Below are 19088 nucleotides of genomic sequence, written 5' to 3' on the forward strand. Positions count from 1 at the left end.
GGAATTATGTAGAGTCAGGAAGTGGCAATCAGGGGGTGGGTCTGGGTCTGGGTCTGCCTCTGCCTCTGCGGCCATCAATCAGGGCACCCGTTTAACAAGCACTTTCAATCAATTGCTTTCAACGTAACTCTTGAGCAAATTTAAGAGAGGCCACCGCAGACCAACAGACCAACAGACCAACAGAGCATCCGTGTATCTCTCTAATCACCGTCAGGTGTGATAATGCGGCCCGTCGGTGTCGGTGTCGGTGGCGGTGGCGGTGTTGGTGTTGGTGCCGGGGTCCAGTCCGGGCAGTTTGTCACTCCACATTATATCACCCTTCATTCAAAGCGAAGCACCGACTCATCCAACTCCCATCAGCCATCAGCCATCAGGCATCCATCGTACAGGAGTGCAGACTACATCGCTCTCGCATCGTCTGCTGCATTTTTGCATGGTTGTTTGCTCAACAAAATATCCCAAAGCATTTCGGGGATTTTCCACTCCTCTTGTTCCTCGTACTCCTCCTGTTGATGCTCCTTCTCCTCTTTCTGCTGCCGCTGCTGCTGCTGTTGGCGTTGTTGCAACATGCGCTTCATATTTTTGCGGTTGCTGTCCTCCTTGCACTCCTGGCCAGCTTTTCCACTTGCTATTTGCCATCAGCAGTCATCAGTGTCTCTGCTTCCACCTCCCTCTTAACTCCTGCCCTGCCCCGCCCCGCCCCGCCCTGCCCTGCCACGGCCTCGCCTGGGTCCGCACTGCTCCAATCGTTGGCTTCATGTGTGTAAAGACAATTTGATAATCGCAAAATGCAGCATAGTTTGAGTTAATGAAGCTTGTGTGCCATGTGTGCCACCTTCGTAGAGCTGCCACCCTTTTGCTGCCTTGCTGCCTTGGTGCTTTGCTGCTCTGCTGCTCATCGTGGTGGAGCAGTCGCAGCCGCATTCCCAGTCCCAGCCAGCACTCCAGAGACTCTTCCTCGTTCCCGTTCCTGTTGCCGTTGCCGTTGCCTTTCCGTTGTCGTTGTTTGTTGGGCAACAAGCAGAGCGTTTTGCTTGCCAATTAGTAATTTGCTTGCTAGTGCTGTTGCCTGGCCATGGCCATGGCCATGGCGATGGCGATGGCGATGGCGATGGCTGGGGAATGGTTTACCAGTCCAGACCAGACCACACCAGACCGCACCAGTCCCTGACAACCTGAGGGAGTTTTAAATTGTCCAAGGTGGAGCCATAGCCATAGCCATAGTCAGAGGAGCCAGTGCCACCGCAGCCCGGGCCAGGACTGGCTCAAGTTCGTTTAATGGCTGTCCAATTGGCATTGCTTTAATCTAAAAGTTGTGGCAGATTACGGTGCGGAATCAGAGCTCTCCGTCGTCGGAAAAGTTGTGCGCCGTGCCGTCCCGTCCCGTCCCGTCCCCACCCGTGCCGTGTTTCGCATTCAGGCATTCAGGCATTCTTTTTCAATTTGTTTAAATTAATGTGACACTTTACAATGCATCGTTAATGTTTTCCATTTCCATTCCGCCTGCTGTGAACTTATTTATTTCATCGTGCAGCGGGCAGCGGGCAGCATGCGGCATGCAGCATGCAACGTGCAACGTGCTACGGGCACCCGTTCATCGACAGGCCAGGCAGATCCTTCGACAGGGAAGACAGGCGAGGTCCAAGTGACAATGTGACAGATGGGGCTCCCAAAAAGGGCGCCTGCAACGATGCAATTTGAATGAAAAGCAGCAGGACAGCAGACAAGAGATCTTGCAGCAACAATCGTGGAAAACAACCCATTTTCCTCCTCCTTCCTTGTCACCTTCAGCGTTCGCCTTTGGCGCGGAATGGAATGGAATGGAATTCGCTTCCGTTTTCGATGTCCTGTCGTAGAAATCACACGCAGCCTTGACACGTGACAGCTAAGGGATGGAGGACAGAGCCAGGGGCACAGGCACGGGCACGGGCACGGGGACGACTGTGCGGCGGCCATTTTGCGTTTTGTCGCCGCCATCATTATTAATATTGCTGGCACAGGACGAGAGCCAGGACGAGAGCCACAGCCAGAGCCAGTGCCAGTGCCAGTGCCAGAACGAGGGACAGAACCAGGACCACGACCAGGACGATGCGATGCTAACTTCCGTTGCGTTGCGTGGCATTCGTGCTGTGATTTTTTCGCGGCTCTTCCATTCCCGGCTTTCTTTTTCGATGGCTCTGACAATTTTGATTGTTGGCCCGGCTGAATGGAGGATGTCCTGCTCCTGGTGCGATGCGGCTCCTCCTGCCGGGACCCAGGACAGCAGTCGAAACAGGTGTGGCCGTCAACTGGCAATCAACTTTCATTTAGCAGCATCATTTGTCACGCTTGTTTATTGCCCGGTTACGTGTTGGCCACACTTAATGGCTGTTATTGTCGTCCCCGACCGACGCGTCGGCTCCTCACAGAGCGGAGGGGAGGGGACACCAGACAAGACAAGACAAGACAAGACAGCGCCAGACAAAACAAGGGACGAGCAGCGGAGACAAGACAGTACGTATTGTATAGGTCCGGGATGCGGCACTCGATTTGTATTGATTTAAAATCATACAGTGCACGGGGCAGGCAGAACTTTATGGAATCATGTGGCATGCGGCGTTGCTTCCTTTGCAACGCCATAAATTAGCAACTATTTCAATCATCCCCCATTCCACCCACGAAGGAGGCACAGATCATAACTAAAACATAGCCCCAATTATGCCGCAAGCTCCGATGCTGATTCATTGATGAGCCCCCTCTCTGTGTCTGTGTCTGTGTGTGTGTGTGTGTGTGTGTGTGTGTGGCAGGGACGAAAAACGAAATGAAAACGCAGACCCATTGCTAATGCCGCGTTGATTATGAATATTTTAGGAGCAGCCACTGCCACAGCAATGATCATCATCCTCATCATTATGATGATGGTGTGGATACGGGATTGGGTCTCGCGTACGCGGGCAATAAATTTATATGCCTCGTAGAAACCACCTCCACACCCCCCACCCCTTCCCCCCTTGGCCCCATTCCGGCTGCTTTTGGGCATATGAAAATTTACATTTTGGCAATTTCCAGCTGTCGAAGCTGCGCGCCGCTGCCGCCGGCGCTGCCGGCCTCCCCCATTAGTTCTGGCTGCAGTGGCCGATAGCAAATCTTCAACGGACTCCGACTCCGACTCCGATTCCGAGTACGTATCCGTGTCCGTGTCCGTGCCTCTGTCCGTGCGAGTGCATCGCGTAAATTCCGTTACGACGTTGCTGTCCGTTCGCTTTGCCAGAAAATGCAATTTCCTAATTTCTCACTGGGGAAATGCCGTTAAGAACCTAGACGGGGGGTTAGGGCTGACCACTCGACCGGCCAGGCCCAGGCCCAGGCCCAGGCCCAGGCCCTGCAGTCCGACTGATTGGCCAGGGCTGAGGGTTCACGGGGGGTTCACGGGCTGGTTCAAGAGGTGTTCGCTTCCAAATTAATGACCCAGCGCCGCAGACGATGAGCAGCACAAACAAAAACCCAACATACTCGCACATAAAAAGAGAGGTGAAGCCGAAGCCGAGGCCGCAGACAAAGGCGCATAAATGCATAAAGTGAAGTCGGAAAATTGCAGCAATTGCAGGAGAGGTCTCACTTGGGGTGCACCTCTCCCTCCGGGCTTATGCAAAGCAAATTGGTTTATGCATGAGGCGTCGGACAGACGCAGCCAAACCAAACCAAACCAAACGAAACGAAACGAAAGGATGTAAGGCGCTTCACACTAAAACGGAGCCCCAGTCCCAGCTACAGCCCCAGTCCCAGCTACAGCCCCACTCTCACCAGCGAGACCGAGGCTGATATGATGGAAGCACCGGCGGGAAATGGCCACAGACCACCGCCCTCCCCCTGATTTGGGAGTCGGGGTGTGGGTTGCGGAGAAGGGCGGTTGGGGGTCGTGAGTGCCGGGCTAAGTAAATTGTTGGCTCAGCCCTTGATTAGCTTAGCCGGGGCCAAAGAGCAGGAGGAAGCTGTTGGCCGTAATGCATTTTGGGAACCACACGAGCGGAATTTATGTACGAGTATACATATCCGAGCATCCGTTCTGTTCTGGCCGAGAAGGAGGTTGCATTAAAATTTCAATATGCGTACCCTTGTTAAAGCCAAGTGCAACATCACTCCATGCCACGCCACGCCACGCTACGCCACTCCACTCCGCTCCAGGAGGAGGCACACGTCAATGATGCACCCAGTGGCAGGGGCGGGGTACACTCTTATCTGCAAATCTAAAAGCCCTCAAAAAATGAAACCGTTTTTAAAATGCTTATTAAACTGCCATAACGCCACGCCCCCAGACCCAGACCCAGACCCCCCCAGCCCCACCCCAGACAGGTCCTCCTGGATAATGACAACCACACAGTACGTGGTACTTCCTGTTCCTGTAACCCTTTCATCTGTTTGCCCATTCGGGAGGGCCAGAATCAATAAACGAGAACAAAAATGTCGGGGGCTTAGAAGCCAAATTGGATTTGCCAAGGGATCGGATCGGATCGGGGTTTTAGGAATAGGAATTGCAATGGGAAAAAGGAGTACCAATGGGTTCTTGTTTGGGGCTCGGGGTTCGGGGTTCGGGGTTCGAGTCTAAGTAAGCAGATAATATGACCATGGCTGAAAGGGAATGTCAATGGGGGCTGGGATTGGCATTGCCATTGGGTTTGGGTGTGTGTTTGGCTGTGGGTTTGGGTTTGGGGCTTTCATAAAAGTAAGAGTAAAGCGCAGATTGTTTTTGGCCCCGTCCCCAGTGGGGGATTAAGATCTGCAGCGAGCCAAACCGACCATCGATGATGACAGCAATGATGGAGGGGGTGAAAGGGTGCCCAGAGAGAGCATAAAACCGAACCAAAGCGAACCAAAGCGAACCCCCGTTAAATGTTATGGAAGCCAAGAGACGGGCCCAAAGCCCCCAATCGCCGCAGCGAAAGCGAAAGAGTGAACGCATAATCATCACTTTTAACGGCAGGAAGGACGAACGGAAGGTCGGAGGGCCGGGGGTTGGGTCGCGGCGGTAGGTGGTGCCGGGTAGGTCCAAAAATCGCGCTTATGACTTTTCAAATGAATGACAGCAATTAACGCAGTCAATGATGGCGCGGCCATTGTTTGCCCTGTTTCTCGTCCTGCGAGCTCCTGTTTGCTTTTTGCGCCAGTTTGGCCAGCCATTAAAAGCCGCCAACGTTGTCGACAGTCCACAGTCCACTGTCCACAGTCCACAGCCACGTCCTTAGCCACGTCCACGTCCACATCCACGTCTGTGTCTGTGTCTGTGTCTGTGTCTGTGTCTAGGCTCGCATTCACGTCCATGGTCGCCAGTGTTATGACACATAAAAAGCAACTGGTTCAGGCCCAGGACTAGGACCAGTCCAGTACCAGGACCATGACTGCGCCTAGTCTGGGACAACGACAACAACGCCGACTCCGTTATCAGCTGTCTGGCTCTTGGATGCTGGATGCTGGCTGCTGGCTGTTGGTCGAAAGGCTCAGGGCTAAAAACAAACAAAATACGCCCGAGACCGAGGGCTGAGGCCACTAAATCTGTTATTTATATGGCATCAGCGGGCCATTGGGTGGTGCTGGGGGGGGGGGGGGGGGGGGGGGGGGGTAAAAACGATGCGTTTGTCGAGCATATTTTAGATATTTTTATGCGACCGCCAGACAAGGCGGATTTACAGCAGCAGATGGGTGGCTGAGTGTGGGGCCGGCTAAGAAATATTAAAGAGTGTTGCGGAATGATCTGGGGGAGCCGTAGGAAAACCCTTGCCGCGACCACTTTGTCACTCATTTTCGCACGCTCCGGCTCCTGTCCGGGCAAACGCACGGAAACGCGGCCCCTCGTTCATCATGGACTACTGCCAATATGTTGACCCTGTCACAAAACCGAACCAACGACGCCTCCGCACTCTTTATGGGCCCCAGGACTTTGGCATCTGTTGACCCAAACGCGCAACCAATTTTGGCCAACGCCTGCAACGTTCAGTGCGGTGTTCGGTGCTCGGTGTTCTGTATTCTGTGTCCTGTGTTGCAGTCGATTGTTGGCTGCTGCAGTGTCCAGCGGCCATTCTGGCGGCGGATGCTGCTGTTGCTGCACTTCATCATTACCCGGTCGTTATCGCTTTTTTGAATTTAAATAATGGTCGCTTGGCAGTGGAACGGGCGTGCCCCCCCCCCCCCCAAAAACGAGGGGCAAGCGAAGCACGGAAAACTGATTTGAAATTTGAGCCCCGACACGTACGTACGTCGAACGTAATGTCCTGTCCCCAATTCATCTGCTCCTCGTTCTCGTTCTCGTTCCCGGACCCCTTCTCGCTCTCCTCTCGCTTGGCCTGATTGTTAATGAGATGATGTTGTGGCACAGAGACCCCGGAGCTCGGGTCGGACTCCTGCAGCCACCCTGCGAGGGAGGCAGTAGGTTGCCGGCCTAACCGCACTCGAAATGCTCTGGGGGTTTTTATCACACATACGACCCGTGTGTCGTCCTGGCCGCATGCATAATTTGCATCACCTCCATCTCCCCCCATGGGGGCGTGCCATCCCCCAGCCACCAGCCACCAGCCACCAGGCAGGCCTGTTCCCAGCCCAGATCCCCGCCAGCGTTGGCGGCCACGAAAGTGCTCATGAAAATACGCGAAAATGTTGTAGGCGAAATATGTTTTCGGTTTGGCTTTGAAATGTCATTTTCGGTTGCCGCAGGCTGCAAGCTTATCGCGTATCAATGTGTTGCCGAAATGGAGGCAGATAAAGGACATATTTAAAAAATTTATGTTCGACTTTTGCAGGGTTTTCCTCCGCTAAATAATTCGGTCAAATTGTTTTATTGCGGCACCAAAGATACGACTATCCCCGGCCGAAACATGAACTCGGACCTCGGGAAGGAGTTTGCAGTGTTTTGCCTCTTCTTCCGCCAAGTGCTGCATCAGCAGCAACGGCAGCGGCAGCGGCAGCGACAGCAAGAAACATCAGCAGTGGCAACATTCAGTTGAAGATGCCAAACACGCTCTTCCTGCACAGCAATCCCCATCTCATCCTCTGCAGAGCACTCCTCTGTGTGGGGCTTGCGTGGACACTCAAAGCTGTTAGTGAAGTGCCCAGTGACTGGACACGGCAAAAAAAACGCCGGGTGAAAGGCAAAGGGATCGGAACAGAGAGAAATTCGCTGACTTCCAATCAAGTTCGTCAGGCAGCACATAAAACGGGCCCAGAGAGCACAAGGATTTGAGGGAGCGAAGCGGGGTCCGTGAAGGGGAGCACCCAATCGCCAACGCCAAATGTCCATCATCTGCAATGGCAATAAAACTGGCCAAAAGGCAGCCCAAGGATTCACTGAGCAATGCAACGCATATAAAATATTTGCCGCAGCAGCCAAAAAAAAAGAAAAAAAAAAGTGGAAAAATGGGAAAAAGGGAAAGAAAAAGGGAAAGAACACTGGGAAAGGGCGAAAAGGCTGAAAGCCTGAGGACCGGTCAGAGATAGATGCCAAAAGGGCCGAAAATGATGCCCAGCGAGTGAGAGAGAAGGAGTGCAAAGTGGCCACCCCCTGGCCCATGAGGAGAGGAGTGGCTGCTGGTCAGGTGCCTGCTGGGACGCAGATACAAGGCGCGTGAGAGCCGCAAATTATTGTTGCATACTTTAAGCGGTTTCGGCCCGCAATTCGGCCCGTTCCCCCCAGCATGTGAGCATACCTTTGGCCTGCCTGTGGTTTTGTCCTTTCTCCCCGGCTAAGCGGCATATCAGAATCTCATAAAATGTGCCCCCAGCCCCGTTGCCCCGTTGCCCCGTTGCCCCCGCCTTTTATTTTGTTAATTGTGCAACGATTCCGGCGCTATGCGATTCCTTGCTGTTTGCTGTTTGCTGTTGGCATTGCTGCGCTTGCAGTTTGTCTTTTTATGGCTCGTCCTTCCCTTCCCACACACATATTCCCTGTCGCGGCCATGTAATTGTTTGAGGATTCCATACAGATTTATTGTGGCTCTCCGGCTGTGTGGCTGGCTGGCTGCCTGGCTGCCTGGCTGTGTTGTTTTAGCCCTTGAAACACTGTGTACACGGACCATTTGATGGGAGTTTGATTTGTCAGTTGTTTAATTTATGACTGCGTCGAAAGAGTTGCGAAACAGTTTTGAGAACTCTCTCACACTCCCTCTGTCAGGGCTTCAGGAGCTGTCCTTCCGCCCCAGGAGTGGGACTCGGACTCGGACTCGGACGAGGAGGACTAGTGCCTGCTGGTTAGTTTCATGCCGTGGCCAAATAAACTGTTAAAAATGCTGAGAAAGCGCGATGTGTCCAAGCCCCAAAGAGGAAAAGGAAGTGGAAGTGCCAGTGGAAGTGCCAGTGCCGGTGCCGCTGCCGCTGCCGCTGCCAGTGGAAAAAAGTGCAACAACTGACGCCAGAAACAATAAATGCCGCTGAGCACTACAACAGAACACAGCGAAGGATGGCGGAGGGATTGCAGGCAGGGAAATGTGCTAAGGAAAATACAAAATAACAGAAGTGCCAAATGGCCAGCCAGCCAGCCAGCCAGCAGCCAGCCAGCGGCGCAGAGAAAGGAAAATGCGGAAAAAGTCGCAAGTAGCCATGGAAAAACAACAGAGAACGAGAACGAGAACGAGAGCAAGAGAAAGAGGCACCAATGTTTATCCAGGAGGTGGGTGGGTGCGGGGGGGGTGAGGGGTTGCACGGTGGCTGAAACAGTTCGCGTAGCACATGTGGCAAGAGCACAGATACGAGAGTACAGCACTCGAAAATCGACGAAAATCCTTTTGCATGTTGTTTCACAAGTGGCCAACCATCCCCGTCTCCGTCCCCACGCCACACCCTGATTTCCATTCAGCCCCAATCCGTACGAGTGTTCCGTCCATTCTGCTGATGCAGCGAGTGCGATGTGCGATGTACCCTCTCTCTGTATGTGTGTGTATCTTGACTCCGTTTTATTTCAGTTATATCTGTAGATACTTTCGCAACACTTCATAAACCATAAAAACAACACGAGACCAGAAGCAGCGCCAACCACCACACACCAGGCAGGCAGCCAATGGGAGTCGGAAAATTTAATTTGAAGCCCATAATTTTTGGGTTAACGCGGGCTTCCTTCGGCGAGGAACAGCTGCAGGAGATTCAAAAGGACCTGTTTATTGCACTTTGTGCCAAGACAAAGACAAGGATGGCTGAATCTTGGGCGGTGGGAGGAATTTCCATCTCTCCATCGGGCTCCCAATGTGACTCTCGGGTGAGGCGAGACAAACCCTTCCCCGCTAGATTAATGTGGGACGTGGGACGCCAATCATCTGCCATGCCAAAGCATGTGGTGCGGAGGTGATGGCTTAAGTTCTGGGAAAAGGCATGTGAGCCGATCCCGAGCCTGGAATCGCTGTGTTCGGTTTCCGCGGCTGTTGATGTCAGCAAATATGCAGTTCCCAGAAACCTCAAGTGCAAATCAATAGCCTGCAGTCTGCAGAAGTAAACAAAAGGGGAATTGGTGGCATCGAGTTTCCGGACGAGTTCTGGAAACCGACTGTCAGCAGCTGGTCGGCCAGTTGTGGAGTGGGAGTCCGGAGTCCGATCCGAGGGGCTATAAAAGCCAAGTGGAGGTCTTTGGGTGGCCCAAGTCGTTGATCAATCATGGACAAGACAACACTGCTGCTCTTCGGTGTGGTGGGCCTCTGGCTCCTTGCGACGGGCGATGGGTTAGTGGACCAGGTTCTGAAGCCCGTGCCAATACGGTTTGTACCGCTGCTCGACATTAAGCAGAAGGTGTTCGAGGCGGGCTTCGAGGTAATGGAGACCGATTTGCCCTTCGTGGTGGCCATCGACTTCAGGGGAAGGAAGGGCAGCTGGTTTTGCGCGGGGGCCATTCTGGCCCACTGCTGGGTCGTCACGGTGGCCTCGTGCACCAAGCACGCGTCCCACATCGCCGTCAACTACGGCGCCTACCAGCGCGACAAGTCTCTCTTCACGCAGCACGTCACCAGCAAGGCCGTCCACACCAGTCCCAAGAACAAGGACTTCAAGCACGACCTGGCCCTCATCCGAACGGGCTATGTGAGGTTCTCCGACAGGGTGAGAGCCGTGTCCCTGCCCAGCCAGAAGATCCGCCTGCCCTACATCGACGAGTGGACATACTCGGCGGGCTGGGGGCGCCACCACGTCGCCCAGATGAGCACGAACCAGCTGCGGCTCATTCAGGTGGAGGCGAAGTCCAACCACTTCTGCCGCAAGAGTGGCTTCGGCCAGATCATTCAGGACTCGATGATGTGCACCGCCCTGGCTGAAGGGGACAACAGCTGTCTCCTCGACTCGGGGAGTCCCCTGGTCCTGCGCGACCTCCGAGTGATCGTCGGCGTGGCCTCCTTTGCCAGCCAGCTCGACTGCCGTCAGAACCGGCTGCTGGTCTACACCCGACTCACAGAATACACGCAGTGGATACGATCCCTCATTATTGACGATGTGTGACAGGTCTTGCATTAAAGGATCATTCGATGAGACCTCTAACTTTTCTTTTGGTGGGTCTTTGGGGGAGGGGGGGGGAGGCACACAACTCTTTTGCTTGGCGCCGTCCAGGTGAAATCTAATTAAGACTAATCAAGGCGCAGAGTTTGGCCGGAAGTGGAGCAGCTCGGCTGGCAATGCGTTCCATTCAGCGCCACTTCCGGCGGGACTCCCCAACGCCCACCCCCTCCCCCCAGCAGCAGCAGCAGCAGCCGCTTGGGCCAAAACGGATGCGCGAGTGACACGAGTGGCGAGCAAACATTTCATTAGAGAACATTTTGTGCGCTTTTTCTCTGGGTCGAGCAGCTGCTAATGAGAAATTTCTGGCCTTGCGCGAGAATCCTTTCAAGGCAGTGCCCAGTCCCAGTCGCAGTCCCAGTCCCAGCTCCGCAGACACTGCGGAAATGGCGTGAAAATTAATTAAATTTAGCAAAAGAAACTCGAAATAGAAAGGAAGTCGAGAAGGTGAATGGAGCAGACCAGGAACAAGAGCAGCAGCAGCAGGAGCAGCGGGAGCAGCAGCAGAAACAGGAAGGAGATGAGAATGAAATGAGCTAAATCTGGAATTGCCGAACAAATGCTTGTCTAATGGTGGCTGATTTTGTTTGGCGTTGATTTTCGTCCCATGAATAACAAATGTCGGGGGCTTCCCTTTGAAGCAACCAAAAAAAAACCAAAAAAAATAGAAAAAAAGACGGCGTCGCCAGGCTGTCTATCCGTTCGTCCTGCCGTCTGTCTGCCTGTCGCTCAGTCAAATATTAAAAAATATATAAATCATAAACAGATGACGCCGCTTTGCATTGAATTCCCGACGCGTTCGTTCCTTTTTTTTCCGGTGTTGTAGCTATTGCTACTTTGCGTATTATTTATTCATAATTTCTTTTTATTGTGTTTTATTGTCGGAGTGCTGCTCCCTGCTGCCCTGTTTTCCTGCTGCCCTGCTTCCCTGCTTCCCTGCTTCCCTGCTTCCCGGCTCCTTTTCAGCGGGATCTGTGCGTTCATCACACGCACAACGAGGCGTATACGTCACGTGCAGGAGTCGTCGTCCTCATCCTCATCCTCGCCTCCCCACCACCTCCCCTCCGCAGTCGCAGTCGCAGTCGCAGTCGTGTTTTTTACGCCTGCCTAGCTCAGCGCAATCAGTTGACACTTCCCTTAGCATGTCGTCATTTATCTCACAATGGTCTGGGCCCTGGTCCTTGCTTATTTTGCAAATTTGTATTTCTTGTACGACTGTCACAGGGAAGTCCTTCCCTGGGATCCACTGCGACTGCTGCTGCCGCTGCTGCCGCTGCTGCTGCTGCTGCTGATGGGGCTGACAGTAAAAAGTAACATCCATGTCTCGTTTGGCTTTGGCTTGCCCACCCCACCCCACCGACTCCACCTCCACCTCCGCCCTCGTATAGTTCTCTGCTCAGTCTGTCCATCTCCATTCATAGTCATCACACATGACGCCCCCTTCTCGTACTCTCGCCTGACTGCCCCACCAAAGCTGGTAGCCATATGGGAAAGTGGTGCTGGGGAGGGGGGATTGGGAGAGTGCAATCATTGTCATTATCATATGCGTCATGATTTCGTTCGGTGACGTCAGACAAAGCAGTCTGTCATCCATTCAGTCCCTCATTCACTCAACAGACTGTGATGACATTTGCATCATGGCCATCGGAGGAATCGGATTCTCTGTGCGGATGGGCAAACCCATCTGAATTCAAATAGATTTTCCACGGGAAGTTGCTCCACGGAAAGTTACACCGAGCTGAAGGCTAAGCCGCTGCAATGATACTGATACCCGGAAGGGGAAATCGAAATCCCCTTCCCCCAATCGGATCTGCAGCTAATGCAAAACAAGTGCCACGTTCCCATTGAAACGGAGATGAATCCTGGAAGCACTCCACGAGCGAGTGTTAATTTTTCAACGGAGATTGGGATAAAAGGAGACCGTTTCACGGCACTTAATCCATATGTCGCAGGCGACACCGCACCGTACCACACCGCACCGCACCGCACTGTAGCACGCCGCACTGTAGCACGCTGCCTGGGGAATGAATTATGTGCGACATGTACGAAAAATTACGCGCAGAAATTGCAATGATGAAAAATGAAATTTATTGTGTGTCGGGGCCGGGGTGTGGCTGGGGTCGAGCCGAGTCCAGGTTGGGCAGGAGGCTGGCATTTGCACCCCTTTTAACACGCTTTTTAAATTTATAATGACGCACAGGATGCACAGGCGGAGGCCTCGGGAGGAGGCACACAGGAAGCACCAGGAGTCGGGGGCATTTCGGATCCGTTGAGCAGCCTAATTTTCAGGGGCTCGGGTAAAAGTTTTTGCGCATTTTAGCGTAGAAAATGCAATAAATTAAGCAAAATACTTGAGTCACCTTGAGCCTGGAGTCTTGAGCCCTGATCCTTGAGCCCTCGAGCAAGGGGCTGCATGAATGAATGAATAAATGGTTGGAGGGGGCTGCGATGCTGCGAGTAGGAGGCTGGGGCAGGGACAGGGACAGGGGCTGGGGGTTGATGCCTGAGAGCAGCATGTCCTTTGGGCGACAACACGGCAGCCGTTGTCGAAAGTTTATTTCTGCCCTTTTCAGTTCCCTTTTTTTGTTTGACTGAGCGCGTGATTAAATGTAAAATTGGATTTTTATTATTTGTTTGCAAAATATTCTTCGCTGTTGTCCTCATCCTTGGCCTGGTCCCCCCGTCCCCGGTCCCCCGTCTCCGTTCTATTCCTCGTCTGTCTTTTGGCAAGTTTTCAAATTGCGTGGCAAATGCGGCAAGGGGTAGGGCGCCGGCTAGGGCTCGTCCTGGAGCGCATATTTTGCACAGCTCTGTTCCGAAGGGTTCGGTGCGGCGAACGCTAGAAGGAGACCTTTATAATGCGATTTTCGGTCCTGGACCGGGACCGGGTTCGGGTTCGGGTCCGGGTACTTCTCCCGGCAGCAATGCGTCAGCTGTTCAGCTTGCTCCTGGCATATATAATGAGTGCACTTGGGGGTGGGGCCTGGATTACGGATGCGGACACGCAAATCCCTCTTGTCTGGGGAGAGTTGGTATATTAATTTTTTGGCGAATAGATCATAAAACGGCACAAATAACTCTGAAAGCCCACACATGGGTACACCACTCGGTTGTGATGGGAATATAAAGCAGGTCTCCGGTCTCCGGGCCTCCAAGCCTCCAAGCCTCCAGGCCTACGGGACTCCACAATCAGCCCAGAGAATGCATTCATTCATTCGTTCACTCATCCGTCCATTGTGTATTTACGAACTGCATAAACATTCTGGGCCATAACTAAAAACCCCCGGCTAATTGACACTAATTGCAAATACTTCCCCGGCAACTCTCTCCCACCGAGAGAGGAGCTCCTGGCTGTGGGCTGTGGGCTGTGGACTGTGGGCTGTCGGCTGTCGGCTGCCTGATTATCATCGGGTGGCGGCGCAAACAACACATGAATGGACACCACCAGCGAAGAGCTGCAAAAACATTGGGTGCGAGTAATTGCAACAAAATCGTCAGTGGCAACATCAACGCCAGTTTCCAGATGCCAATGCAGCTCCAGCTGTGGCAGGGCCCCCCCCCATAGCCATTCAGAGCGCTGAATGTTCGATCAATTGCATTTGGGTCTGGCAGCAAAGCTTTGTTTAGATTATGATTCCATTCCATTTCTGGAATTCGTTGATTTGAAATTCGATGGCAGGCCATCAACAGGGAAAATAATATTAACTTAATTGGAGCTGCGTTTGTGCATTCGAGTATGCCTCTGAATCTGCCTCTGCCCCTGAATCTGCCTCTGTGGGCGGATCAGATGCTCTTAATGCCCAAGTAATTCCCATTCAGAGGAGTCTCAGTGGCGCCCAGCAATCAAAATGCCATATACTCGCATGCCAGATGCCAGGACGCAAAACAACAAAGGCCATAATCAAATTTTGTCACATTTAAAGCACTTTTGACACATCTTAAAATCAAATTTTATGGCCAACTCCTCCTTCTCCGCCTTCTCCTCCTCCTCCTCCTCCTCGGGGCTGCGGCTGAGACCAAGGCTGACTTTGGTTTCTTTGGTCTCTGATAATAGGCAAACAATTTCCCCAAATTTGCGTTGAGGGAGCGATGAAGACAATCAGAGCCCACATATGTATTTGTGTGTACTACATGTAGCCCTGCCCCCTGATGCCACTGCCACAACCAATGCTGCTGCTGCTGCTGCTGCTGGTGTTGTTGCTGTCGAGTGTACTTAAATCCAATTGACAATTTGAAATTAAAATGCCAAAAAGTACAGCACACACACACACAGAAGACCGCAGAAGCGAAACGAGCTGAAGGACATCAAGTACAGATGCAGATGCACTTGCAGATGCAAAGATACTTGCATAAACTCGCATAAAATGAGACTCCTTGCGAGTCGGATGAGAAACTCCAAGGAAGAAGGCAGAAGGGAATATTTCTCCATCGCTAATCATGTCTCTCAATGTTTTCTGCCAGTGTATAATGAAATGCAACGCTGCACACTGCACACGCAGCACATCGTATCTGTGTGCCGTCTGTGTGTGTGTGTGTGTGTGTGTGTGTGTGTGTGGAATAGAAATTGCAATGTCAGCAATTGGCAGCAGCAAAATCTAAATAAACATTGTCACAAAATGCAACCCAACCCCATCCGGATCCACATCGGGCGAAAGAGGCGGTCGAGGAGGAAGGACGGGCGGGCAGGCGGGCAGTGGAAAAAGGGTTACCAGCACCACCCACGATTGTAGGGTTGTCAATAAAATTGGCAACAGGCCCCACAACCGGAGGGGCACCGCAGGGGGAAGGCACTCGATGGGTGTGTCCTGTCAATAGGTAACCAGCAAATGCAGTTTTGCATTTGTGCCATGTACGAGATACGGATACGAGACAGAGATACATTTACAGATACAGATACTCGTACACGCGTACACTCGTACATATATCCTGTTGCTCCAGCCCTGTCCCTGTCCCTGTCCCTGTCTCTGGCCCTGTCCCTGTCTCTCGCCCTGTCCCTGGCACTTGGGACTTTTGTCGTTTGCTTTATAAATAAATGCATTTTCATTTGAGTGGGAAAGTGGAAAAACAGAGAGCTACAAGGGGAGCGAACACTGGCTCTTCACTTTGCTTGATTTGTCAGCTTGACGCCCTCGTCTCTGGTCTCTGGTCTCTGGTCTCTGGTCTCCACTCAGCTCCAATCGAAACGAATCGAATCGAACCTTCACATAACCCCAAACTTCTTGCTATTCCCATTCAAATTTCCATTTTGTTTGCCTTGACAGTTTTCCTTGGGCACGGCTTAGTCTTTTAATGCTCTCCGCTTCGATTGTCAGCTCTCGGACATTAGTCGACACAACGTTCGATTCATTTGATTCCTATCCCATGGCATCCCATCACAGCCAATCCATTCGGGTCCTTCTGTCTCCCGACGAGTGTCTGCATATATCTGCAGGACATCATTTTAATAAACTTACATGGCATCAGCCGGTTGGCAAGGGAGGAGCAGCAGGGCCAGAGTCCGGCAGGTTGATTAGAAAAGTTCTGTTATTACAACAGTTTTTCTATTGTTGCAGCATGTCACGAGGACTGTCCAGGGGAGGAGACGGTTTGGGGGCAAATCCGCTTTCGGGGTCACCAAATCATTGCTGAAGTTAAGTGAATTAATCGTAGAATATCCTGATGTGCAATACTTCGAAATTCGGTCATCTTTGCGCATTTTGCAACATGGAAGCCCCTTTTTGCAGATCGGCTGTGGCAGGGCTGTGGGAAAAACTTTTATTACAGTCACATGCCGCATGCCGCATGCCACCTGAAGGGGCACTTGATGTGCAATCTAGCAAGCTTGTTACAGTTTTCCACTCTTCTGCCTTGTTGCATGCAATAATTTTAACAATTAAAATGGAAAACGAAAACAAAAACGGAATCGAGGCCATGACAAAGCACTGCCACTACAGCTAGGGGTGGATGGGGTTGGGTGGCTGGGTGGTTGGGTGGTTGGGTGCTTCAATTTGTCACCCCCTTAACCCTTACACGTGTTTGTTGTGTGTGTGTGCGACAAACCAGCAGCAATCACAACAGCAACGACGACAGCAACAACAGCCACACAAAAGGCATTAAAAGTCACCTTTGGTGGAGGGACTTTTCTCGTTTTGCGTCCCTTTTCTTCCCTTCCGTTGTCCTTTTTCAAATTGTCATTCGCTTTTGTTTTATGCGACTGCAGTGGGGAATCCCAGAGCCCTTCCCCCGCCCTTCTCCTACCCGTCCCTACCCACCACGATCCCTATTGCTGTTGTTGTCAAACTAATTGTACGCAACAAAGAGCAGGGAATAAACATTTTTGTGTGTAAAACATTTGAGAATCCTTGCAAGGGGCACTGGCAATTGCACCTTGGTGCTGCCAATACCCTGTACACGCAACGAACAGAGGGTATGCTCAGGCCCTCCCAGGCAGAGGTGGAGAAGGACCCCAGGCCCTGCTAGCGGGTATCCCATAGTCCGAATCTCCTGCCGTATGGCGCTCTCGGTTGTTCTCGCCTTCGGCCAGGAGTGCAAGGATATGGAAATGAATCTGAAATGAGCAGCGCCATAGCACGGCTATAGACGTTGCTGCTGCTGTTGTTGCTGTTCTGCACGCTCTACAAATTAAGCCACATAAATAAAAATATATTTTTTATTGTTTTGCAGGCTGTCGCAGCGATTCTCGTTCTCGTTCTCGTTCTCGGATCCCGTTCTGTTGCTGGGAAATTTAAATTAGAATTTACAGCAAAATCGGGAGTCGGGGAGCGAGCGAACAACCAAATGAAACGCTATAAATTATCGCATCCTTTTTGGTGGTTGATCCCCTTGCCCGTCCCCGTTCTGGTCCTGTTTCCACTTCTATTGCTGTGTCGGCAGTAGCCCCCCCCTGGCAGGTAAATTTAAATGCGATTTGTTACGGTTTTGGCTTTTGTCGAATTTCGAAAGACATCCCGAGAGTCGCGTGTCCTGCCGGGGGCCGGGGGTGTGGAGGGTTGCAGATCCTGATACTCGCTTGCTCGCGGAGAGAATTATTGCGACAGGTTTTCTTAATTTGTATCTTATGGATGTGTGTGTGTGTGTGTGTGTGTGTGCTCTGTAGTTTTTAATTGGAAACGGGGATAGAGCGAGGCCAAAGGAGTTTGGCGGCTTGTTAGCAGGGATTATCCTTGCCGCTCTCGTTTTTTTTTTTGTTTTTTCTTTGTGTGTTTTCACACTTTCAAGTGCCAGAATGGCCTCGAGGCGTCGAAAACACTTTCACTCGCTTTCCCCCTGCCCTCAAAGCAAATTGAAGAGAGGCAAAGCGGCAACGAGGAAAACGAGAGCCTCTGCTAATGACCCGAAAGTCCAGCAATTTTCCTTTAATCGTTTAGGCCCTAGACCCACCAAGGCCCCTGTCTCTCCACCATCTTCCATCCTCCATCCTCCAGTAAGCAGTAATGATATCAACGCCCTTGAACAGGGCCGACATCCAGCGATGATAAAAGAAATACTTAGGTGATAAATTTCGCGCATAAATGACACGAAAGTCAAAAATCCTCAACAAAATATACTTTAATATGCTCAAAAAAGAGAGCGAGAGAGAGAGAGAGAGGGAGAGGGAGAGGGAGAGGGAGAGGGAGAGTGGAGGACAAAGATTGGATCCGGGCTCTGGATGGAGGCCCATAAAACCAAGACCGCAGCTCAAATTCGCCGCTAAGATAATAAAAAACAAAAATTACACTAAGAGGAAAAGACGAGAAAAAATTAATTTACATGAAATTCGCTTTTGCTTTTCATTTTTGTTCTGTTCTGTTCTGTTTTTTTTTTAGCTTTGCTTAAAATAAATGACATGGCAAGTGGTGGGATGAGCAGGGGGAGGGGCTGGGGGAAGTCCCATTAGGCGTTATTAGTGTTGGATTTCCTCTCTACGCAGTTGGTGTCAACACCAGTCAGGGGACACGCCCCCGCTCAGAAATCAACCGCCCACTTGAGGCATTTAGTTACGCTGACTTGGCCGAAAATTTCGGGCCAGATTTCGGGTATGCTATAATTTTTCCTATAATTTTAAATGACAAATTTGCAGCCAGCCAGTGGAAAAAACATGGCATTGTCCCCCCTGTCTGATATTTATAATATTTAATTGAATTAATCACTTACTGCGGAAACAGTTTCGAATGAAGATCGTCACTTACCTGAAAGTACATGAAAAATATCATCAATTTTAGTTTGGAGTTAAACAGTTAAAATACACAGCTATTTGTTATAGAGTATGGCTATTTAAATGAAGAAGAAACGGACGGGGAATGGGTAGATTGGTTCGGTTTATCTTCCAGATCCATATACTATACATATTCCTATATACGAAGTATTTGTGCTCTAAGTAGTAAAGGTATACATGGATTTCTTGCTGTGTAGTACGAGTATATTCGGCATTCGATTCATTCGCACTTTTAGGATCGGTGTCTCAGCTTTCTCATTACATCGAATCGCCCGCCCAAATAATCGATAAACGTATCGTAGTTTTTACCGTTTCAGATCCGTAAATTTCGGTTTTTTTTCGCGCTCACTCCCTAGTGAGAACGAGCAATGTCTGTAAATGCTTTCTGCTTTAGACTGAACAC

The 19088-nt window shown here is 51.4% G+C and overlaps 1 protein-coding gene across 1 annotated transcript; it reads left to right on the forward strand.

Annotated features, from left to right (window-relative positions):
• Positions 1 to 9606: 9606 nt before the first annotated feature.
• Positions 9607 to 10437, forward strand: LOC6603255 (serine protease 1). The gene has a single exon (XM_002028206.1). The coding sequence runs from the start codon at positions 9607 to 9609 to the stop codon at positions 10435 to 10437; it is 831 nt and encodes a 276-aa protein (XP_002028242.1).
• The last annotated feature ends 8651 nt before the right edge of the window (positions 10438 to 19088 follow it).

Source organism: Drosophila persimilis, unplaced genomic scaffold (genome assembly GCF_003286085.1).
Source record: "Drosophila persimilis strain 14011-0111.01,24,50 unplaced genomic scaffold, DperRS2 tig00000732-arrow-arrow-pilon, whole genome shotgun sequence".
NCBI lineage: Eukaryota > Metazoa > Arthropoda > Insecta > Diptera > Drosophilidae > Drosophila > Drosophila persimilis.

Bases quoted from the DNA above. Each gene is read 5' to 3' on its own strand.
- LOC6603255 (XM_002028206.1), top strand. From the start codon at position 9,607: ATGGACAAGACAACACTGCTGCTCTTCGGTGTGGTGGGCCTCTGGCTC.